This window comes from Rhinatrema bivittatum, chromosome 8 (assembly GCF_901001135.1).
Source record: "Rhinatrema bivittatum chromosome 8, aRhiBiv1.1, whole genome shotgun sequence".
In the NCBI taxonomy this organism is placed as follows: domain Eukaryota; kingdom Metazoa; phylum Chordata; class Amphibia; order Gymnophiona; family Rhinatrematidae; genus Rhinatrema; species Rhinatrema bivittatum.
In genome coordinates, this window is record NC_042622.1 from 235803579 (window position 1) to 235828319 (window position 24741).

General features: G+C 45.4%; 1 protein-coding gene across 1 annotated transcript in view; it reads right to left on the reverse strand.

Annotated features, from left to right (window-relative positions):
* INSR (insulin receptor) overlaps nucleotides 1-11405 on the reverse strand; it is a 369067-nt gene extending 357662 nt beyond the window's left edge. Inside the window, exon 1 of the mRNA XM_029614140.1 lies at nucleotides 9974-11405. Coding sequence (XP_029470000.1) covers nucleotides 9974-10046 — 73 coding nt within the window. The 5' untranslated portion in view covers nucleotides 10047-11405. The remainder of the gene's footprint in view (nucleotides 1-9973) is intronic.
* Between the last annotated feature and the right edge of the window lie 13336 nt (nucleotides 11406-24741).

Here is a 24741-nt window from a genome sequence, read left to right on the forward strand (position 1 = left end):
TTTCAACCTTTTTACTTAGGTATACACTGCTCCTAGCTTATTTCTAGCTTCTGGCTACTTTTTTTTTTTCTTTTTAATATACAAACACTCTGACTTCTGCTTACTAGTTGCCTTACAGACTATTAAAAATAAACTAACTACTGCTTACTAGCTGTTGCGCTTTGGTGGACGGAAGCGCCAGGGGGCGCTCCTCAGTGCAGGACAAGATGTGTGCCCCTGTGGTGTGTTGGTGTTTGAGGTAGTTGTGGGTGGATCCTTGGGCCGGTGGCAGATGACCACGCCCCCGGGGGAAAATTCCGAGAGGGACCACCGATCAGGCTCAGAGTATGGAGACAGACACACACTAGTTCTTTTATTAAACAGTATATTGAACCACCAGAGATAGCAGTAGTGAGCTGGAAGTGCCCGGCAGGCCTGTAGTCCCTCAGGTACTGGAACAGCGATCCTGGATAACTGAGTTGTAGCGAAGCTGAATATAGTGAGTAGGCAGAGTTCAGGAACAGAACCTTGATGGTAACACTCACACAATAGTCTCTAGCAGTAGTCCAGGTGTTGGAATGAGTTAGGCCCTCGAGGAGTGAGTACCTGGTTCCAGGGAAAGCTCTGAGAGAGAGATGGTAACTCACTGGTGTAGTAGGCAGCGATGACTTCCAGGCAGAATAAGTATTCAGCAACCAGTCTGGGAACATGGGCCCTCGAGGAGCGAGTGCCAGTTCCTGACTGTGACCTGAAAAACAAAGAGCGAGCGAGGTCCCCAAGGAGCGGGTACCCCTGGTATGTCCGATGAGGAGGAATAGCTTAGGTAGAGAAACCCTTCCCCTTGCTAACTCAATATGTTAGCGATTTCTAAGACCTTATATATTCGGTACTGATGACATCATCTCAGGGGGACGCCCCTGAGGTTCGCGCCATTGCTGGTACATCAGTTGGGCGCGTGCCCTCAGACCCTTATGAAACAGGGTGGATTGCAGCGTCGAGCCGCTCTGGAGACGCTGGAGGAAGACTGCAGAATGATGCCGCGGCAGCCAACCTTCCACTTGAGCAAGAGGGAGTTGCCAAGGAGGTGAGGAGGGCGGAGTAGAGACGTCGGGCAGTGACGGTCGCAACCCGGTGAGACTTATCCCTCTTGGTGGACATGAGGAATCTGGAGGGCCGGAACCTCTGCCGGACCTGCATGCCCCGTATCTGCATCCAAGTGACATCCAGCTCAATTGGGGTAGCAACCGCTGTAACAAGCAGGCCACCCCCTTGCCCCATACTCTTATCCACCCCTGTTTTTATTTTTGTTTGTTTTTTTATTTTTATTTTTTTTGGAGATAGCAGCCCTCCATCCTTCCGCTCCGTGAAGGTGGAACACTAACTACTGGCCACTGGCATCCCGCTCCGTGAATGCCTCTGTGGCTACTGCCGCTCCGTGCAGTGTTTGAATGCCGCTGTGGCTACTGCCGCTCCGTGCAGTGTTTTGCTGCCTCCACTTTATTCACGCCCTCTAGACTTGATGGATCCACAGTGTTTATCCACAGTGTTTATCCCACGCCCCTTTGAAGTCGTTCACAGTTTTAGACTTCACCACTTCCTCCGGAAGGGCATTCCAGGCATCCACCACCCTTTCCGTGAAGAAATACTTCATGACATTGGTTCTTAGTCTTCCTCCCTGGAGCCTCAGCTCGTGACCTCTGGTTCTGCTGATTTTTTTCTGACAGAAAAGGTTTGTCGTTGTCTTTGGATCATTAAAGTTTTTCAAGTATCTGAAAGTCTGAATCATATCACCCCTGCTCCTCCTTTCCTCCAGGGAGTACATATTTAGATTCTTCAATCTCTCCTCGTATGTCATCCTATGAAGACCCTCCACCTTCCTGGTCGCCCTTCTCTGTACCGCTTCCATCTTGTCCTTGTCTCTTTGCAGAACTGAACACAGTACTCCAGGTGAGGCCTCACCAAGGACCTGTACAAGGGGATAATCACTTCCCTTTTCTTACTCGATATTCCTCTCTCTATGCATCCCAGCATAGGGAAAAATAACCCATGCTATAGTTACACAATATTAGGTTCCATATTAGGTGCTACCACCCAAGAAAGAGATCTAGGCGTCATAGTGGATAACACATTGAAACTGTCAGTTCAGTGTGCTGCGGCAGTGAAAAAAGCAAACAGAATGTTGGGAATTATTAGAAAGGGAATGGTGAATAAAACGGAAAATGTCGTAATGCCTCTGTATCGCTCCATGGTGAGACCGCACCTTGAATACTGTATACAATTCTGGTCGCCGCATCTCAAAAAAGATATAATTGCGATGGAGAAGGTACAGAAGGGCTACCAAAATGATAAGGGGAATGGAACAGCTCCCCTATGAGGAAAGACTAAAGAGGTTAGGACTTTTCAGCTTGGAGAAGAGACGGCTGAGGGGGGATATGATAGAGGTGTTTAAAATCATGAGAGGTCTAGAACGGGTAGATGTGAATCAGTTATTTACTCTTTCAGATAATAGAAAGACTAGGGAGCACTCCAAGAAGTTAGCATGTGGCACATTTAAAACTAATCGGAGAAAGTTCTTTTTCACTCAATGCACAATTAAACTCTGGAATTTGTTGCCAGAGGATGTGGTTAGTGCAGTTAGTGTAGCTGTGTTTAAAAAAGGATTGGATAAGTTCTTGGAGGAGAAGTCCATTACCTGCTATTGATTAAGTTGGTTTAGAAAATAGCCACTGCTATTACTAGCAACAGTAACATGGAATAGATTTAGTCTTTGTGTACTTGCCAGGTTCTTATGGCCTGGATTGGCCACTGTTGGAAACAGGATGCTGGGCTTGATGGACCCTTGGTCTGACCCAGTATGGCATGTTCTTATGTTCTTATTGTGAGGACCCATGTGACCATCATGATCTTGTGCTAAAAGGAAGAAAGGCTTGGATTCTGCTTCCTACTGAGGTGTGGAGGTTCTGGACAGCCTGGATCTAAAATTGGGCCCCACTTTGAGCTGAGCGGGCTGAGATGACTTTGGTTGTCTTCATTTTCTTGCATGAGGTCGGGCCAGAAGTTGTTCCTGTGGGTGTCTTTGGGATGGCAGGGGCAGGAGACATTAATACTGGAAAGAACAATAAGACCGCCTTATAAGGGAAGAAAGACCATCTGGTTGTGCTCAGTTGGTCAGCTCTGTGGATAAGGACTCAACTGCGACATTCTGGTCTTTAATCTGAGCAACTATTTCATGCAACTTTTCATCGAAAAGGTAGTCTCTGAGGCATAGGAGGTCAACAAGCTTTTCATGCTAGCTCAAAGCCAAGTCATGCGCTGCATCGTACCCCTATCGAGGCTGCTGCTGTCTGTGCAACAGAATCAAAGGACTTGTAAATGGAGCACAAGTGTCATACAGCTTCCTCCACATCTCTTAGCAATTGAGAAGAGCATGGGTCACCAGAATCTGTACGAATGAATAGCTTGTTTTTGGAAGCAGTCATGGATATACTGGATCATGTAAAATTGGTGGAGTAATATGAGCTGTAAGCATGAAGCCCTGAAACATTTTTTTCCCAAAATTATCCAGGAGCTTGTGGTCCCTTAATGGAGGCGAGATGGACTGGTCTTCTTTGCCTTTTTAAGGGCAGATTCCACCACCACCAACTGACATGGAAGCTGAACCACTCATAACCTAGAGATTTCTGCATCCTGTACTTAAGGTCCAGTTTTCTGGCTGCTGTTATGCCAGAACTTTTGTGTTTCCCACATCTTCATTTGTACAATGTCCAAGACAGCATGATTCAGAAGGGCCACTGGGTCTGACAAAATGTCTAGATCTGCAGCAGTCCCATGACTTCTGAGCAAGGATCTTTGCTTTGCGCACGCCTCACATTTTCTTAATGAATCATGAATAAGAAGTCTTCTTGATGGGAGGTATGATCCAGAACTTCTGGGAGCAGATCAGAAGGGATCCTTGTCAAACTCATATCAGAACCTCTGGGTGATGGCATATTAGAGTGGACAGATGAATCTGGGGACAGTTGCAACAGCCCAGGGTGTCCTAGAGGTGAGAAAGACTGACCAACCAATTCAAATTGAGAATACTTCGCTGCAACTAATGATGTGGAACCATGAAGTACAGGATCTGAGGATCCAGCTATTGGAAGCGAGGACACCAAAGCCACAGCTTGTGAAAATGCTGTACCAAATGTGTTAAGTAAAGGCTGTAGTTTCCCTAGAATCCTTGGATACTGAGGCAAAGAAACTGCACACTGTGCCTCTAGTGGAAACATAGATTTTCAATTAGCCAGGCCTAACTGGCAGGCTACACGGGGAATTCAGAAGGCTGGATGTTCAGATGACAGCCAAGCTGATATAAGTGGCTATTTAGATTATTAAAGCTTCATGAATATTGAGTGTGAACTAAGTGGGAGATCTTGTATGTTCGTCTGCCATAGATGATAAAGTACAAATGAAAAAGATGACGACCATCTAGGATAAGGAGAGAGATCTTACAAGTGATCACAACCCATGGCTGGCAGATGGGGGTATATCCTTGAAGGGTGGACAAGAATAACTGGGCAGACTGGATGGGTCAGTGGATCTTTTTCTGCCAGTATCTATGTTGCCATGTTTATTCCTATATTTTCAGAGGTAATATAAAGGGCACAAGAAGGAAATATTTAAAAGATATATTGAAGTGCAGAGTTCTAATATACTTATTAGTGCTAAATAAAACTGGTATCTTTCCATCTATAGTTAACACCTTCCCACAACCTCAATTGTTGGGATTTACACTCAACAACATTCTTTGCCTATGTAAGCTTGAAGTCACCTCTGAAGAAGAGACCTTATACTGACTCAAAAGTTCACAAACTGTATCTCTCACTGCTCCAATAAAAAGCATCAGATTACAAAGATTAACGATTAAGTTGAGAGGCATTAGTAAAGGAGAGCAAAACAAGAATACTGCCAAAAATGAAGTGAATTAAAAGGAGACCAACAAATAGTTTCAGTAGAAAGGGATAGCTTTAGTAGACTAGCAAGTTGTTTTTTTTCTTTTTTAAGATAACAAGCTTTCTGGACTACTAAGATCCCTTCTTTGCAGAACATCTAAAAGAGAAATACATACAGATTTAGATATTCCCCAAAATTGCCAAATGTCCCTGTTCTGATGTAAATGTTAAATTTTTATATTTGTATTCATTTTACTTTATTTGTTGTAAACCAGTATGATTGATATACAGAATATCGGCGTATAAAACAATATAAATAAATATAAATAAATAAATAGGAAAACATTTACGTTTCCAGCACCATCCACGTTGTCTGTAAACCGATGCGATATGCCAAATCAAATGTCGGTATATAAAAATAAATAAATTAATGCATTTTGAGCATCCTGTACCTTGATGCACCGATTGAATGTTGCCGTTTATATTAAATAAAAAGATTAGGTCCCATGAAGGGCTGATGGGGACAGAGGAACCAGCTGACCTTGCACTCATCCTCCCATATTCCTACCATTCCTAGGCCTCCTCAGCACTGAGGAACTATCCTCACACATGTTCCCCTTTTCTCTTCTCCTGGACTCATCCACCCCACTTCCCAACAGTGACAAAAGTGAGGTAAGGACAACAAATTCAGAAACAGAAGGAAAGGGAAGGCTGAAGAGCATAGCATATTTGGCTTGGCCATTCTCAACGTCAGGGCAGCAGATCAATGCACTTCATCCCTTCATGGTACATGTCATGGCAGTTCCCAACCACCTATGCCCCCCTAAGATAGTGGAAGAGGAGGATGGACAACCAACTTCCCTGGTGATGAGCTCATCATAGCAAACATTTGTTTTGGGTGTCATCATCCTCTAGGCTTTTCTTTTTCCTCCTAGAACTATGCCACAGCCCTGCATACAAGAAGCAGGACAGGGCTTGGTCTCAGTTTGGTCTGCAAGGGATGAAATTGGAATAGGCCAAGCTTGCAGTTAGATCCGATGCTGTGGCCCAGTAAATAGCCATAGCCATGGTGAAGTTATTTAAAGAAGCAGCTGTGGGATTGACAACCAAGGCAGCGGTAATAGAAACTGGCATAGGTCATGTCGGGATGACAGGGACCACTACTGCTGCAGTATCAAGCATAGCTATTATAATGTTAATTTGTGAGGTTAATACTATACTGACATCAGGAACAGCAAATGTCTCTGGGGAACCTAGATGTGGCTTTTACGCTGTTTCTTGGGTGCAGCCATATCAAAACTAGAAGTCTTTCCCTTTGGCATGGTGAAAGGAGTTTGACTTGGTGAGACAAGAGTTGGTAAACTGGGCCATTTGATGATCAGCAGCAGCAGTGCCAGTGTAAGGGTGTCCAACTGCCCTATGCGGTGACGTCATGATGTCATAGTCCTTCATATTCTCCCCCCCCCCCCCCAGTCACAGTGCCCACATCGCCAAAGTTCCCTTACCTTGCCGACTGACACATCCCAATGCGTGAGTCCTACAATTTCAAACCTGCCACCTGACTCCTTCGCATTAAAAAGAATACCGCCCTCAAGTACAGCGCTAGCACCCTGCCCACTTCCGGCACCCTAGATGACCGCCTAGTCCGCCTAATGCCTTGTGTCGGCCCTGAGCAGTAGTGAAGGGGATACAGTAAGAATAATATTGGGGACCACTACAGACACAGAGGAGGCAGCGGGCCTAGAGGTGGAAGTGGGAGCTTTCAATATGCTGGAATAGTGCCAGACGTGGCTGCCTACTCATCAGGCATCAAGACAGAGGAAATCTTGCAGGCACACCAGGAAGGGGTAATGAATTTAGAAGACAGCGATAGGTGAATTTTAACAGCGGAAGGATGGCTCAGGAGGCCTTCTGGAATAGTCTGGCCCAGGGACACCATTTTTAGGTTCTGGCAGACATAACATTCTAGTTTCTCCAAGCTCAAAGCTCATGAAAACTGATAAACCACCTCTCTATTTCCTCTTGTTTTTATGGCAGCTTACTAATGACCTACCTCCAGCAGGGCATGACACAGCACATTTACACTCCAGGAACCATAAAAATGGACAACTCAGTATTTCCTGGGGTGCCAGGATGTGGGCTAAGAACTAAATCCCATCCCTCAAGTATGCACACCTCTCCTCCATAAGGGATCGAGCCCTATCCATTGCAGGTCATTGCAGGCCCCACCCACTGGAACCTACTACCCACGAATCTCCGCCTCGAACCTTGCACCATCAAATTCAAGAAAAGTTAAATACCTGGCTCTTCAAACAGGCATACCCAGATTAGGGCTCTTGCACCATAATCCCCCTGCCACAGAATTACACCTGTAAGTTACTAATTTATTACGCTATTATGTTAACATGTTATTTCTCTTCAGTTGTATTTTTACTTATATAGTTATACTTCTCGTTTCCTCCTCTCATCTCTTCTCTAGTTCTAATTGTCTTTCACTGCAGCCCTATTCCCCTTCCCTGTTCCATGTATTTTCCACCTTCAGTTTGATGTAAACAGATATGATGTTCCCACTAATATCGGTATAAAAAAAGCCTATAAATAAATAAATAGTGCACTAAATAAGATCATCCTGATTAGCAGACCCTTTTCTAGTTAATGAAAGATGCCTTCTACCACTATGCCTCATTGGAAGGTTCCAGGGGATTGCAACCAGTGTATTTAGGAGTAATAATATTTCTGTATATCTCACCAGTGTTGCATACAGAAGAACCTACAATCAGTGCCACAGCTTTTAGGTATCATCACATGAAAAAAAGACTCCAGATGAAATGAAATGAGGCACTGTAACCCATGCTTCTGGAAAAAGCTGTTTTTCCCCCTCTTGAGAACAAGAAAGGCACTAATGCGGATGGAGTTCACCCAGATGTTGTTGCCAGTGACTGCCAAAACACGAGAGGGGTTCAGGGCAGGAACTGCTTAATTGGAAAAGGAACTCCCTCAGCTGATGCTCAATTTGAACGGGCTGTATAGAAGGGGCTATACAGAGTGCCAGCCGAAGCTTCAGCAGCATCAAGAGGCAGATTTTTCTAACTTGTATAACAATTTTGCAAGGCTAATTGCTCTCAAAATGTAAAATAGAATTAGAAAAGGTTATTGCAGCAGAAACATCTGATGTAGGATGGGCAGCAAAGATAACAGAGGTAGAAGAACAGAATAATAGCAGAAGTAGAACAGGGTTTAAGAGCATACTAGTGGTTTTAGCAGAAGCAGAAGTGAGAGAGGTGTTAGGAGTGCAGACTAGAAACAGCAGCAGGAGTTTTAGCAACATAGTTTTAGAAACCTTCCGGCTTACTAACAGCAAAGAAGGAAATTCAGCAGTAATAGTACAAGGTGTTTCAGTAGCAGAGAGAAATAAGGATGCAGCAGGAGAGAGTGATAATAAGCAGTTTAGCTACAGCAGACAGGTAAATTTTATTTATTTATTTAGCATTTTTATATACCGATAATCGTTTGAAACATCTAATCGGTTTACAGAAAAAATAATGTAGCCACAGGCTTTACAGAAAAAGTAATGTAGCCACAGGCTTTACAATAAACAATAAACAAAAGGGATTGCATACAATAAACATAGAACATTAGTTAATAATACAAATGCGAGAAGCAAAAGAGCAGGGGGAGGAATTAACTATGGGATAAGATCAAAGATGCATGACATATGTAAAGAGGCTATAGGTGATTTTTGCAAAATATTTACAATTGGAGGGTGTGAAAGTTGAGGAGGGGGAGAGAAGAGACAGGAGGGACGAGGGCCAAAGGAGGGTCAAAGGGGGGGGGGGGAGGTTGAGGGGAAAGGGTAGATAAGGTCGAAGGGGGCTTGGGTAGTTTTAGCAGCAGAGATTGTAAGGGATTTAGCAGTACAGGTAGGTTTTAGTACCACAGATAGTAAGGGGTCTGGCAGCAGCAATAAAGCTATGAGAGAGATAGTATCAGCAATAGTAGGGTGTTTAGCAGTAGTACAGAGAGAGAGAGAGAGAGAGAGAGATAGCAGGGGGTGAACCTAGCAGAAAGGAGGGGGAGTTAGCATAAGATGCAAAGGTGTTTAGCAGTAGCAGAGGGACAAATTGAGTTTAATAGCAGAGATAGTAACGGATTTTAGTAGTAGTGGAAAGGGAGAGACTGGGGTTCGTATGGCTGTAATAGTAAGGGGTTTTAGCAGAAGCAGCACAGGCAGGAAGATTTGACTGGCAGTAGAGACAGAAGCGGATTTATACTGTGGAAGGCCGTAGGAGGGATAGACCTGGGATTAGCAAGCCTTAAACTGGAATTTTTCTTCACCCCAGACGAAAGAAAATTAAACCCAGATTAAAAACAAAAAAAAGTAGCACGACGACTGAAAGAGAAAATAAAACTGGCGAAAAAAAAAAGCAAACTACAAAATATAATAAAAAGGGAGAGGGCAGGCAAATTAAATCACGAGGAAAAAAAAAAAAAGCACCCGAAGATACAAATCTCAGAAAGGTAAAGTAGCAGGGAGGGAGGGAGGCCATGGCAGGTGAGAGCAAGCCCCGGCCTTTCCCGTGACGGAGGCGGCGGGCCCGGGGATCCGCCTCTCCTCCCCAGGCTCAGGCTGCTGTTCGCACGCCCCGGTTCAGGCCCCTCGCCTCCATTTTAAATTTCAGCCAACTCCAGCGCGGCCGAGACCGGGAGCAGAGCCACCCAGGGCCCGAGGAGCCAGGCCGCGTCTCCTGGGAGGGGGATATAGGAACACAATAAACTGAATTATTCCATGAAGGTCGACAGAACAAAAATAATGAAGTGAAATGAACGACGAGGGGGAGAATCAGGAAAACAAGCCTCCTCCTTTCCCGGGTTATGAGAGGCCCTAAAATACCCCAAACAAGCCACAACAGCAACAACAAAAGCAGGTTGGGGAGGGAGACTGAGAAGATGAACATTTGCCAGGCGAGAGAGAGAGAGAAGAGAAGGAGGAGGGGAAAAAGGAAGCAGCCCTCACAACAAAATTAGTCATAATTGGCATGAAATGGTAACTGGATACTCACTTTCACCGCTTGCTTGGCCGCAGGAAGCCAAAATAAAGGTGGTGAGAACCACCACAACCGTCTTCCACCGCATCCTTTCTTCCTCCAGGTCTTCTTTTAATTACAAAATTCGAAATTTAGAAATGCAACCCCCTCAAAAAAAAAATGTTCTTGGGAGGGCTATAGATATTGAGGGGGGGGGGCAAGTTTAATCAGGGTTTTCTCCCCACCCCAAAATGAAAACAACAACAAAGCATACAATAAAATGCAACACCTTCCCCCCCCCCCCCGAATCTGCAGGGGGGTTTCTCGTTGCACAATATTTAATATTTATGGCTCCTAGGAGTATCAGCTGTTAAGAGAGGCTGGCTCCATGATTCCCCGACAAAAACAAAACAAAAAAACAATTTGACAGCTTTATATATATTTATATATATATATATATTTTTTTTTAATGGTGAAAACCCAAATCCTTAAAACACCCTTATTGTAGCGCAAGGTAAATAAGCTTGTTTAAAAATCAGTTTAAAACTGAACAAATTTAGGGTGCAAATTTGAGCTGGATTGCTGCAATATTTCAATAGGTTTTCTGTCTATTTTGATTTTTATGCATTTCGATTTTTTAAACAAAAAAAAGTGTCCATTTTGGGCATTAACTATCTCCTTTTGGTCTTTCCAGTCGCAGGGTAAGTTTCTGTTCCCTCTCCTGTCCTTGTTATATAGAGGAGTCTTGAAACCGACCTCTTCCTTTCCCACTTATCACAGGAAAAAATGATGTGTAAAAAACGTCCGGTGAAAAATAAACAATCCCAGGCTTTTCACTAGGAACAAGCTTGACAAATATTTCCTGAGGGCTGCTTCTTTCTGCGACCAAAAAAAAAAAAAAAATTATTTTTAAAAAGTCTTTCCTTTTTCCACCCCTCCCTTAAAAAAAAAAAAAAAAAAAAAAGGTGGAGGGGTAGATTTCCTCTAAAGTTTTGCGCTTTGGCTGTTGGCCTAAGTGACATCCAAAACCCAAACCAAGAGCACTACAGCTGAGTTGAACCTTTTCAACATGAGACAGTTGCCTGGAGAAAAAATAATTCCTGCCTTTCGTTTGCTCGGGTTAATGCTCTTTTCGCAGCTGTCGATCCCTCAGCATGTTCCTTCTTCCTCGGCTGCAGAAGGGAGCTGGCACCCCAGACCCAAGGGGGGGCTCGGACAAGCAAGCCAGGCACCAGAAGCGTGAAATGCTGCTAAGGCAAAACTTCTCTTTTTCTCGCTCTCTCTTTTCCCTTCTCTCCCCCTTTGGGCGCTCTCTAATGTCTCCCTGGCCAGTAAACAAGAGCTGCCAGTCAGCTGGGACTGGAGACAGAGCAGCTGGAAGACCTGGTCCGGCGCCAGTGGAAGGGAGTCGCTGGCCGTGACCCACGCAGACGTGCACTTCTCCCACCCACGTAAGCGCGCCGGGCTGCAGAGGTGCCGGGCTCTGTTCGCGCTCGCCCCTTGCTGAAGCGCACTTTTCCTTCCAGCTTGCTGCCCCCCCCCCCTTGCAGATGCACACGTCTATGCAAAGAGAGGCCGCAGAGGCGGACGCCGGGACTTTAGCATTTCGTCCAGACGGAGGGTGCTGGCCGGAACCTCTCTTGCACACGTATTCACTTGTGCATCGCTGGACGTGGCAGAGGCACGTGGTTCAGATACGTGAGCCCCCCCCCCCCCCCCTGGTCAGGCTGTGGGCTATGGGGGATCTCGCGCGCACACATGCGGGAATACTTTAGCGAAGTGACAGCTCTCGCTTATCCGCCACACTTCCCGTTCTTCCAACGCATGCAAACGCCAGCACACTGGCACCCTCACGCTGTGTCCTACTGTATAATACCTCCCTAGCACTCTCAATGTAAAGACGTAAAGATTATTTATACTTTATTCCTTTCTCTGCATTTCTAGCTCCTAGCTATTAAAACAAACAAACAAAAAAAAAAGGGTGATTAAATAATAACCATAAGCTGTATTTGTATTTTCAAGTGCATGGTAATTTAAGTATCACTAACAATAAGAAAGTTAGACATATTCCTATTATTAAAAGTAGTAAGCATCCTTCCCCAATAGAGAAATCAAACCATGTCCTTGCTAAAATCCCCAGTATATTTGGTTCAGGTATTCTACATTTTGCTGGAACATCCACATTTTTTCAGCACCTGAGAAACCACTGAATCTTTTGGGGCCTCTAACAATATATGCGGATTTCCAGCAAAATTCCTGGCATATTTCCAATCCAGCTCCAAAAGCATGAGGGGGATGCATGGATGCTGCTGACACAGAGCACGCACACACATGCACGCCCAAGTGTGCACCCAGCAGACAAACAGACCAAGTACCAGATTTGATAGTGACATTAAATACTAGTCAAAGAGCCATGTTAGGATCAATGCCGGTGGTGGCTGCAACCTGCTTTTTTGTTCAGGGAAAGCGCTGCCAAACAAAATATGGAAGGGAGTGAAAAAGAAAAAAGAGGTGAAAAAGAGGGAAGCAAGAAATACTATGAGTGGATCCCTAATAAGGACACAACTGGAAAAAGACAGGGCAGAGGTGTTGCAGAGGAGGAACAACTGGATACAAACAACTATAATATTATAATTTTAGTAAATGTACGAAATCCACCAAGTAAGGAACTTTCACTCAGTTATTGAAAGAATGTAACTTACTGTAACTGAATGTTACTCGCCTTGAGCTACCAATGAAAGGGGTGAACTAAATATAAGTACAGAAAATATACAGGCTCTCGCTACTTCTACTCAGTTGCAGGATTCATCATTACTATGTTTGAGCACTGAATTTTAAGCTGGGAGATCATCATTATTTGATTTCAAAACGGGGAAGTGTGGGGCATGGAGTCATAATAGAACCTAGCTTGTCCAAATTATACTATTCTATAAAGATTTTCTGTTCTCATTGTGCCACGCATTTCTATCTGTAATCCACTGCACACTTTTTGCATCAAAACGAATAAAGCAGCCATTGTAGCAAGTCCTCGGTGCGAGAACAGGAAATGTAGAGAGCAAGTTTCAAAGCCATCCACTGCATTAAATAGTGCTTTCCCCGGGTAACCAGGCTGTCTAAATATTGTCCTCCCTCAATCTGACTTACAGAATATGCAGGGCTCCCCCATGTGCACTTAGTTTTAGCCAGATTTGGGGGGAGGCGGAGAGGAAGGGAGCAGTGTTTTAGATGGGTTCCAGAAATAATGCACATAGATTTCATGTTCATTATGTTCCAGAAAAGCTTTGGATGCACTAACAGGAGTGCAAAAGTCTACAGTACTTTGTACCCATGGCAGGTTTGAAAGGGAAAGCGCGTGTGTACTGTCCCTTGCAAAGCTGGCGCAAAACTCACAGGTGAAGAGTGCCCGTGGACTCTGTCACAGGCGGGCAGTTTGAAAATTGTTCTCCTTGTTTGCAGGAGGTGACATGTACGGTTCAAAGTCCCTAAAGCTAGTTCCAGCAAATCTGAACCTAAGTGTCCCTATAAACAAACAGACAAACAAAAAAAATCAGGTATTTTTTCCCCTCTGTCCCTTTTTTGATCTTCTAAGACTCTAATCAAGATGAGGTTAAAAGATGACAAGGTGAAGAAAATAAATCGTTTATAAACAGGAAAAGAATATAATATAATCTTACCAAAATAGATTTGTATTGTTTATAGCACTTACAGTATATGGTTTCAATTTCTTCCAGCAATTGAAAGAGAGCACCTCCCTGTTACTGTCCTGGAACATACAGGATAAAGTAATGTGGTTGCTGTGTTAGTCCACTTCAATGCACAGAAATCAAGGGTAACAACAAACCCCCCCCCCCCTATATATATATATATATATATATATATATATATATATATATGTATGAATCAGGAGATACCTTTTAATTGGCCTAACTAATAAATTTCTTGACACACAAGACCACTCAAGACCCAGCTAATACATACTTCACAGCTGCACCCCTGCTCCTGTGCATGTCCCAGTTGATGTTTACTATGCACTTTCTAGTTGTACCTGTCTAATTCTACAACCCCAAACATCCCAAGATTTTCTTTCTTTTCAATTCATTTTCTAGGAGTACGTTACAGGAATAGTCTCTGCTTTGCCACTAACCAACCCACCTTCTCCTTGGTCTTGTTTCTCCTAAGTGACAAGTCACAGCGGAGGACTGAGACATCGGTGGCTACATTTTTGTCTTTATGACGATAAGTTGAGTTATACGATATGTTAAGTTATAGTTATGATATTTTATGATATGTTAAGCTATACGATATAACAAGTTACCATTATGACAGGTTAATTTATAACTCGTTCCTTATTTAATTGCCTCACTGTTCTATGTAACGCTCCTTAGCGAATTTTTGTAGTTACATTGTAAACCGGTGTGATTTGTATTCTTACAGGAACATCGGTATAGAAAAATTAAAAATAAATAAATAAATAAAAAAAATTGGGGGGGGGGGGGGGGCGGATTCCGGGGTCTATACCAGAGAGCCCTGCAGAGACAACAATCTTACCGAAAGAATGGCAGAGTTAGGGCACAAGGGTTGTGGGGGGCAGAGTCATCACTTTGGAATGCATCCCTCTGATCCAACTAGGGGTGAATGCCTGCCCGGCTGGGCAGTACGTATTAGACTTCTTGTGGAGTAGCTGACCTTGGAGAGCACTTTCTGCCACTGCTGCTGGGACTATCCAGTTTGAGCCACAGCAATGGCAAAATCAAAAGCAGTACTATGTTCAGCTACAACCGGGAGACTGGTTGATTTCTACATTTTAAATACTGGACAAAGCAGCTAGACGATCAATATATCACACTCCATATTGTTTTTTACGGTATATAAGCTTGTCGGACATTTACTAGGAATGGCATTCATATCTTCCTGTTTGTAGATCAGCTTTCCATGCAAGGCAATTTTTGCCATCTCTTGGAACCACTTGATACTTTTTGACATAGCCTCTGACATCCATAATCTCAGTATTAATCTCATGTGTGTGTGTGTGTGTTTATTAGTGCAGTTGGTCAACCATCTTCATGCATCGACTCTATCCAATTGAACTAATCTCTGCAAAATCATTCAGCAGACTGCTTTCTGGCTACATTATTTTTAAATTGTATTGATTTATTTACTTAAAATTTGATACTTGCTTTATTATTAAAAAAAACAAAATGCTCAAGGTGAGGGACAACAAATCAATAAGGTCATTCATCAAAATGAGTATGATGTTAATGCCCACAATAACGCCATAACATGTGCATTAATGTCATAATGCATGTGATAGTCATGGTATCACCTTGCACAAATGCAAATTTTTCATAGGGACAGGATTGGGGAGGCATTTGGGCGAGACTAATGAAGGGCATTTCGCCCTGGTATAGAGCCCATCAACCTGGGCGAGAGAACACTGTAACAATCTCAACTTTGTGAGACTTTCCTCACTCCAAATGATGTCGACTTCCCTGAGGTGTTCTGTGCTATTCGTACGTCTCACTCGGCATGTAAAACTCGACCCCAAACCCTAAACCACCACCAGAACCTCACCTCGAGTTATTATCTGGCCCTCCTATAGTGTTATAAACAGTACTATTAAGCCCTTTTAAAGAGTCTCTCTCACAAATTTAACATTATTACAAAATAGTGAAATAATTGAGTTGTAAAGACAATTCATAGGCTTGTCAAAATAGCCAAGTTGTCACCGTTGATCTATCATTTGCCATTCTTTGTTCCAAATTCTCTGCAGGAAGGAACATCAGTCTTACTTTTCACCTCTCCAACACACATTACCCAGTCTCATACCTGTGTTTTGTTTTTTTTTTGGGGGGGGGGGGGGTTTGTGGTTTAACATGTGTTTAGTATCAACCGTTGGTTATTTTCTACTGAATTAATTTAGCTCTTGCCTCTTGTATCTGCGTGTCTTTTAGCCAGAGGGGTATCAGGTTTTTCCATACTAATATTTTTCTATCACTTCTGCTTCCCATTGTAGTCTCAGTGTTGCACTTGGTGGTCCGCAGGCTCCTCCCGCGAGCCGCCTCACTCACCCTTCTGACCAGGCTGTCCCTGCAGTCTCCAATACAGCTCAGCTCCTCCTGGCCTCCTCTTGACAGCTTGCTGTGCTCCAATGTAGTGAAATGCCACCAAAGCCCCAATAGATGCTGTTGACTCCAGCTGACCACGGTTCCCTAAAAGTGTGCAGGCGCCCAAAATTGCCATATTTAAAGAACCCATGGTAGGAAAAGCCCCATGACGCCTCCTGATGACCTCACTTGTTCAGGCCTATGAAGGGCTCTTGCTGACTCTCCCTCTTCGCCTCAGCAACAGCTTTCACTACTCCTGAGTAGAGCGTGTTGCTACCAGTGTCCTTTTCAGTTCTTCAGCTAGCGTCCTTGTCGCCTTCTTGTTGCCCTGGTAGTATTCAGTCTACCCAGCTTGTCTTCTGTCTTCATCAGGTTGCCTCCAGCCTTGTTCCTATTGTACTTCTCCTTGCCTGCCTGCCTGCTGTGCCTTTCTGTCCATTCTCACCTCTTGGACAGATTTCTCGTTTCACCTCGGCCTGATCTTGGATACCTCTGACTGCTACCTGCCTCTGACCATTGCCTGAACCCCAAACCTACCTAACCACTGTCTTCTCCTGACTGCCTGGATCTCGGACCTGCCTGACTGCTACCTGCCTCTGACCCAAGTGACCTACAGACCACCGCCTCCCCCACCAGCAGAGACCCCACCTAACTCCTGCCGGCCCTGGAACGCTAAGGCTCAACCCGCAGGGAACGAGGGCTGGTATAGGCAAAGCTCCCCTGGGTCTCTGCTTGGCCCAGGTCTGAACCTGCAAGGGTCCTCCCTGCAGGTAGCACTAATCCCACCTCGGTCCAAAGGACCACAGATGCAACAATCAAATTGCCCTGTTTGTTTCATCCAACAGTTAATTATAAAATCTGGAGATATTTTGCAATTGTTTTTTATAGGAAAAGATTTCTCACGTAGTCTATCCCCTAATACTTAGTCTTTCTGTAGATCATTTTTCAGCTGCAGGAACTAAAACAAATAATTATGTAATCCATATTTTTCTTGATTTCCAGCAAACAGGGTCATGTATTCATTATTATCTGCAAGACTGGCTATATATTTATCTTTTTATTCCTTACATTATATAGAGAGAGCCGGCCTTAGCCCTGGCAGCAGCATCCTGTGTGAGCAGAGGGAATGGTGCCCTTTATAACTGGAGATCACTGTTCCCACCCCCCTGGGAGATCTGAAGAGCAGAGGGAACCCCCATCCCCTGGATTGCCACATTGGCTCCCCTTTGAAGTGGCAGTGATGGCCCCCTCCCATCACCATGGCAGCACCCTATGCAGTCACACAACCCCACCGCCAGCTTTTTGTAATCAGCCACCTATCCTTATGTCCTGGTTAGAAATGTCTCTGTTACAGAGGAGTTGTCATTAACTATCAGGCAGATACAGAAATCTTCACGGGTGAGCCGGCTAGCGCCCGCTCTCCCAACACACGCCCAGGCCACTCTCCTGGGTGCACGATTCAGGAAGCCCAGGTATGCAAATTAGGGCCCATGGTAAAAAGGAGGCGCTAGGGACCCTAGCGCCTCCTTTTTGACAGAAGCGGCGGCTGTCAGCGGGTTTGACAGCCGATGCTTAATTTTACCGCCGTCGGTTGTTGAACCCGCTGACAGCCACGGGTTTGGAAAACGGACGCCGGCAAAATCAAGCGTCCATTTTCCGGGCTGCAGGCAGATTTTTTTTTTTTTTTTTAATCTTTGGGGTCTCCGACTTAATATTGCTATGATATTAAGTCGGAAGGTGTACAGAAAACAGTTTTTTTCTGCTTTTCTGTACACTTTCCCAGTGCCGGCCGAAATTAAAATGTGCGGCATGGCTGCACATTTTACTTTCTGTATCGCGCGGGACTGACTAATAGGCTCATCAACATGCATTTGCATGTTGCTGGCGCTATTAGTTTCGGGGTGGTTAGACATGCGTTTTCCACGTGCTATTTTTACCCCTTACTGCATAAGGGGTAAAAATAGCGCGTGGAAAACACGCGTCCAAATGGGGGCTAACGGTGCGCTCAGCCTGAGCGCACTTTACTGCATTGGCCTGTATGTTTGCTTTCAGATCACTCAGCTTTGCAAATTATTTTTGATCAATAGAGGGCACCAGAAGGAAAGATTTCTACAGAGCACTTCTCTTGAATAAAGTTGTGTGGTTGCTGCATTCTTCCACTTAGATACCTAGAAACAAAGGTCAACAAGCAAAGGTCAAAAGGTGAGACCTTTTAATTGGACATACTTAATAAGTTTGTGATTAGCTTTCAACTCTCAGTCCCTTCATCAGGCTGGGTCCTGCCAATGAAAGGTAACTCCTACAATTTGTTTGTTGATCTTTATTTCAAAAGAGTGTCTAGAATCTCCTTTATTCTTGTGAAACTATTTATTTATTTAAATGTTTTATATACCGTCATGCCATGTGAGAATCACTAGTTCATAACAGTTTACAGGTAAAACATTCAGAAATATAATGAGTGGTACAAGGTGGATAAACATTCATAGAAACAGACGTAATACAATAGTAGACATCTAACATGAAAACAGAGCTAGATTATAGGAGTTTGTGGGGGGGAGGTTTATTGTTCAAAATTTATTTAGGTTATTTGACTCATGGGGAACTGGGTGTTCCTGTCAAACAGAAGGCATTTTTGAATAGCCAAGTTTTTAAGTCACTTTTGAATTTCCTTTTATCTGTTAATGTTTGAAGTGTTATGTTTTTGTATGGATGTGAACCCTGGGCTGAGGAGAGAGGTGTCTCCGCCCACAGGGAAGAGCCCTGTGAGCCTCACCGTCGGTAGGCGCGGTCTCAGCAGCGCAGGACACAGCTGTTAGGTAGAAACGTATTATGCAGGAAGGAAGGCAAAGCCCGCAGAGCTCTTCATGTACCCTCCTTAAAGAAAGCTCACCTTACATCAACGAGGGATCGGGCGCTCTCCATTGCTGGCTTCATGCATTGGAACTCACTTCCGACCTACCTTAGGCTAGAACCATGCGTTATAAAATTCAGATCCCAACTAAAGACTTGGCTCTTTAAACAAGCCTTCCCCCAAAACCCTTAACAGCCCCTCCTCAGTCACTCCCCCTATACTTTATAATGTCATAATGTTTGAATTGCCTTGCACCTGTTCTCAAAGTTTCTCAAGTTCGCCAGTTACTTTCCTCTCTTTCCTATTGGTTCGATTGTATCCCCTCCCCTCGCCCCTGTTTTTTGTAATTTTCCGCTCTTTAGTTCAATGTAAACCGATATGATGTCTTCTCTAATATCGGTATATAAGATTCTTTAAATAAATAAATAAACAGTTCTGAGCAATGGGGTATACCCAGAGAGATGCCACAGATGAGAAGGTTCAGTAGTGGCCCGCGGAGCGGGGTACGCCAGGAAGTCTCTGTAGATGATTAGAGATTACCTCGGAAGTGCAGATCCGGTAGTGGCCCACAGAGCGGGGTACGCCGCGGATGTCTGTTGTGAAGATGGTGATAGTGAGGTAGTCAAAGATGCAGATCCTGGAAGTGGACCTCGTAGCTGGAATGGCACTTCCCTGCAGCTCAGGGTATACTGGAACAAGTATAACTGAAGAGAGAACGGTAGTGGCCCAAGGCATGGGGTACACCGTAGGATGGCTTCAGTAAAGCTGGAATCGCAGAAATCTGTAATAGGTACTCACAAGAGGAAGTCCCAGGAGAATGTCCCGAGCAGCAGGACAAGAAGAAGTTCAAGGTAGAATGGGCCTCCGAGGAGCGGATAGCCAGGACGCGGAAGAGACCCCGAGGAGCGGGTACCCAGAGCATCCACACGCCGAGAAGGAATCTGGAACAGAAGTTCAAGAATGAAGCGGATTCAGCAACAAGGGAACTCATTGCTAACTCGTCTTAGCAATGGGCCGGTCAGCTTAAGTACAGCAGCGAGTTGACGTCATCGGGAGGGGACGCCCCCGAGGTTCCTGCCATGATGTGTACAAAGGAGGCCCTTGCGCCCACGTGCGCCCTAGGTGATTCCGGAAGAAAGATGGCGGTCAGCATTGCCCACGCCGGGGTGGTCGGTGTTCGCTGGCGGAGGCCGCCATTCTTCCCAGAGTTGATGGCGCAGGGAGAAAAGAGGTGAGCATGAGAGATCACAGCCGTCTGCGACTGACGGGTACAACATGAAGTTCTTCTGGTATGGAGTTCCAAAGTTTTGGGCCAGCAATAGAAATCACTCTGTCTCTAGTTAGTGTTAGATGAGAGCCTCTTAAGTTCAGGATTTCTAGGAGTCCTTTGTTCTGTGATCTGAGTTTTCGTGGGGTGTTGTGAGGTTTAAAAGTTATTCCTAGCAGATCGTTGTTGTTCAGGTTAATGTTATTGAATATTATTGTTAGAACTTTATAATGTATTCTTGACTGTACAGGAAGCCAATGCATAGCCATCAGTATTGCGGTGATGTGGTCCAATTTTCTTGCTCCAGACAATAGTCTAGCTGCAGCATTTTGCAGTAGTTGCAGGGATTTTGAGTGACTAGTTGGAAGACCTAGAAGTAATGAATTACAGTAATCCAGGTTTGAGAAAATGAGGGATCGTAAAATTGTTTTGAAATCTGCTGTGCTTAGTAGAGGTTTCAGTCGGCCCAAAATCCACAGTTTGTGGAAACCAGATCTAATCAGTTTACTTATGTGGGCTTTCATTGTTAAATTTTCATCGATTTGGACCCCTAGATCTCTTATATGGATTGCAGGGGTTACTTGGGAATTTCCGAGATCTATCACTGGGGATATAGTATTTTGTGGGTTGTGGCTCAACCAAATTATTTCAGTTTTATTGGGGTTCATCGAGAATTTCCATTGAGTTAGTTTTTCTTTTATTTTAATCATATATTCAGAAATTAAAGATGTTGTTTTTTCAAATGATTTTGTTGGAGGGATATAGAATTGGAAATCATCCTCATATAGGAAGAAGTTGAAACCCAGGTCAGTTAGTAATTTGCATATGGGCAGCATGTAGATATTAAATAATGTTGCTGATAGCGCTGATCCTTGTGGAATGCCAGTTGTGCTTTGGAAGGTGTTGGACAAGAAATTGTCGAGTTTTACTTGGAATGATCTATCTGTGAGGAAAGTGGTGAACCATTTTAGCACATTTCCATCAGTCCCAATGCTTTTCAACTGTTTGCATAGCAGGTTGTGGTCAAGTGTTGAAGACAGCTGTTAGATCAATCAAGACTAGGCAGTATGATTCGTTTGAGTCAAAGCCCAGCCGACCCTCAGCCTTTGTCTGTCCTGACGCACTCGCCGTTCCAAACGGTAGGTCTGAAAGCGCTATCAGTTAAGGACTGAAGAAGAGTTTCAGTTGAGTGTTTTTGCCGAAATCCAAATTAGTTAGGATAAAGAATCTTATTGTCTTCAAGTTGGATAAGTACTGCTTTTTCAAGTATTTTTGCAATGAAAGTTAAGATGGAGATTGGACGATAGTTATTCCAATCATCAGGTCTTTCAGATTTATTTTATAAAATTGGTTTTATAACAGCCTCTATTCCTGTTGGTGTCTGGGTCTCTGGAACCCTGCCTCATCCAGACCGTCTTCGACCCTCCAATACCTCTGCTGGTTCCTGGCACACCCTTGTCTGCAACAACTGGGATTCAACACACGGAGGCCCGTCTAAGCCCAGCCGACCCTGGCACCCAAGGGCTTGACCTGAGGGAACGTGGGTTGGTATTGGCGAAGCTCCAGTCGGCCTCCATCTCCTAGCCTGCTCCATCTCCCAATGGTAGGGACCCATAGGGCTTACCCTGCGGGTAGCATCAACTCCACCTCGGGCCAAGGGTCCACCATCAGCGCAACAAACTCATCCAAGTCTTCTGTGTCTTCGCTTGTTCCTGGTGTTCTTTCTTCTGAATCTTCAATCAAGTTCTTGATGTTCCTGTCTTCGTCCCTAGGTCTACCTTCCAGCTTCTCTCTCATCCTTCCTCCAGGCATGCCAGTGACGTATTCGTGACCAGCCTGTGGCAGGTTGTGTAGGGCGCTCCTGGCACAAGGCCTGTTTCCAAGTCTGTCTTCACTGGAACAAGTCCTCAGAGTCCTTCCTTCTTTTGAAGTTCCAAGTTCCATGTTTCAAGTTTTGAATTCCAAGTTTCTAGTCATGTTCCTAGCTCCAGTCCCGTGGAACTTGTTCAGCCAGTGGATTTCCATGTTCCTTGTTCCAAGCCATGTTCCTCATCTCAAGCCATGTTCTAAGTGATGTCTGGCTTCCGTCCAAGTCCGAGTCACAGTCCAGAGCCTGCCTCACCCCTGGTGTAGTCCACGATCAACCCGTGGTAGGTTATGTAGGGAGTGCCTGGGAGGGCGTGGTCTGTGTCCAGCCCTCAGGTTGTATAGGGCACACTGTAGTGCAGACTTTGGTTGAACCTGAACCCAAACTTGAATCTAAGTCTTCAACTAGGATCCAAATCTTTGTCCAAGTTCCAAGTCTTCGTTCAAGTTTCAAGTCTTCATTGTCTTCATCCACGTTCCACATCATGCCAGGTCTTGTCCTCAGCCTTTGTCTGTCCTGACGCACTCGCCGTTCCAAACGGTAGGTCTGAAAGCGCTATCGAGTGGCTGGAGGCTACCCCTGAGACCAGCTCCTCGAGAGCCTGCTCTCTGCTCCGGTGCCAGACCTCTCGTCTAGTGGAAACTTTGTTACTGCTAAGTGAGTACAACGCTACCGAGTCTCTCTGCTCTAAGGGACCAGGTACTCGCTCCTCGAGGCCTACTCTCCCTGTCTCGGAGCTTCTCCTATTTCTACATTGCGACTCTGAATGTTAATCTTATTGTGTGCTCATAACTCTCAGTCTCTTTCCACTACAGCACTGCCTTGCAGAGGATCCGCTGTTCCAGTGTTTTGTGTGAGACGTGCCCAGCCGAGCTCTACAACCACTACTCACTACTGCCACCTCTGGTGGTCACCTGGTGGTCACCTAAACTGTCTAATAAAAGATTCAAAACTGTGTTTGTCTGTCCGGAGTCTAGCCTGACACCGTGGTCCCTCACGGGACTGCCCCCCATGGGTGTGGTCAGCTGCCACAGTGTCCAAGGATCCACTCAAACACCATTAACCATAACACTGGCTTTGACCTCTGCTACGCTTGGACCATGCTCAGGACTGATTACTGGCTTTGACCCTCGCTTCATTGGTGTTGTGGTTTTGAGGTGTTGGAGTGGATTCTTGGGTACTGTGGTGATGACCACTCCCACAGGGAGGAGCCCCGTGAGGAACCACAGTAGTAGGCTAGATTCTAGACATGCAAATACAGAGATTTGTCTTTTATTATACAGCAGAATGATACCACCAGAGGTGGCAGTAGTGAGGTGATCCAGAGGTAGCAGTCCAGGGGCCCTCGGCAGAGGAGACCCGTCTCGCAATGATAGTATAGGGATTGCAGGATGCAGGTTCCCAGTGATGATCTGTAGATGAGACAGACTGACAAAGTTAGATCACTCACTAAGTTGGTAGCTGTATAGATGGAGATCCCAGCAGGCAGAAGTAGTTGAATACAGGCACCGAGGCAGGGAGAGCAGGCCCTCGAGGAGCGAGTACCTGATCCCTGATAGGCACCTGAAAGAGAGCAAATGGCCCCCGAGGAGCAGGTACCCAGGTTAGAAAAATACCCCAAAGGGTAGAGAGAGCTTCCAGTGGCAGCAGGGAAGCGGCAGAGTAGCTTAGACCGGACAAGTCCAATCCTTGTTAACTCAATTTGTTAGCAAACGAAGGGCAGGCTAAATACCCGGATGGCATGATGTCACTCGAGGGGGCCGCTCCTGAGGTTCCCGCCATGACGTGGATAAAGACGTGGGTGGCATGCGCGAGCGCACCCTAGGAGACCCTCAGGAGAAACATGGCGGATTGCCTTGCCATTGCCGTTCCAGGGACGCCGGAGAGAGCAGCATACAGACGCGGCAGTAGCCATCTTCCCAAGGCTAGCGGGGAGAGCAAAGAGAAAGGTGAGGCACAGAGGTTGAAGCCATCTGAGACCGACAGACGCAACAATTGGAACTAAGCTCAGGACTGATTACTGGCTTTGACCTTCACTTCGCTGGAACTAAGCTCCGGACTGATTCCAGTCCTTGACCCTTGCTCCACTACATCTTGACTAGCTCTGCTGACTGCCTCGACTCCGGCCTGTTCCCAATTACACCTTCAGTATCTCTTTGGACTTGGCCCTCTCAAGCTCTGGCCTTCTGCTGTCCGGGCAACTCCTGCTCCTGCTTTGGGCCCTCCTTTGATACCCGGGCCTCTGGACCCCTGCCTCGTCCAGACCTGCTTCGGTCCCTCCGATACCTCTGCTGGTCCCTGGCTACCTGCTACAACATCCACTGGACTGGTCTCAAGGAGGCCCGCCTAAGACCAGCCTGCCCTGGCACCCAAGGGCTCAACCTGTGGGGAACGTGGGCTAGTATTGGCAAAGCTCCAGTCGGCCTCCATCTCCTAGTCTGTTCTGCCTCTCAACGGTGGGGACCCATGGGGCTTGCCCTATGGGTAACATCAATCCCACTTTGGCCCAAGAGTCCAATACCAGCGCAACAGCTTGCACACCATGAGGGGAACAACTGCAGCATAGGAGAAGACTTGAAAAAAGTTGTAGGCTTAGACAGTGACACAGCTGAAGGCTTGAGATACCACCAGTAGCTTGAACCAGGACAGTGCAAAGCAGAGGCTGGATTGTAGCTGAAGAAATGAAACCAGGCCTTGGGTTCAGGCACCTCCTGC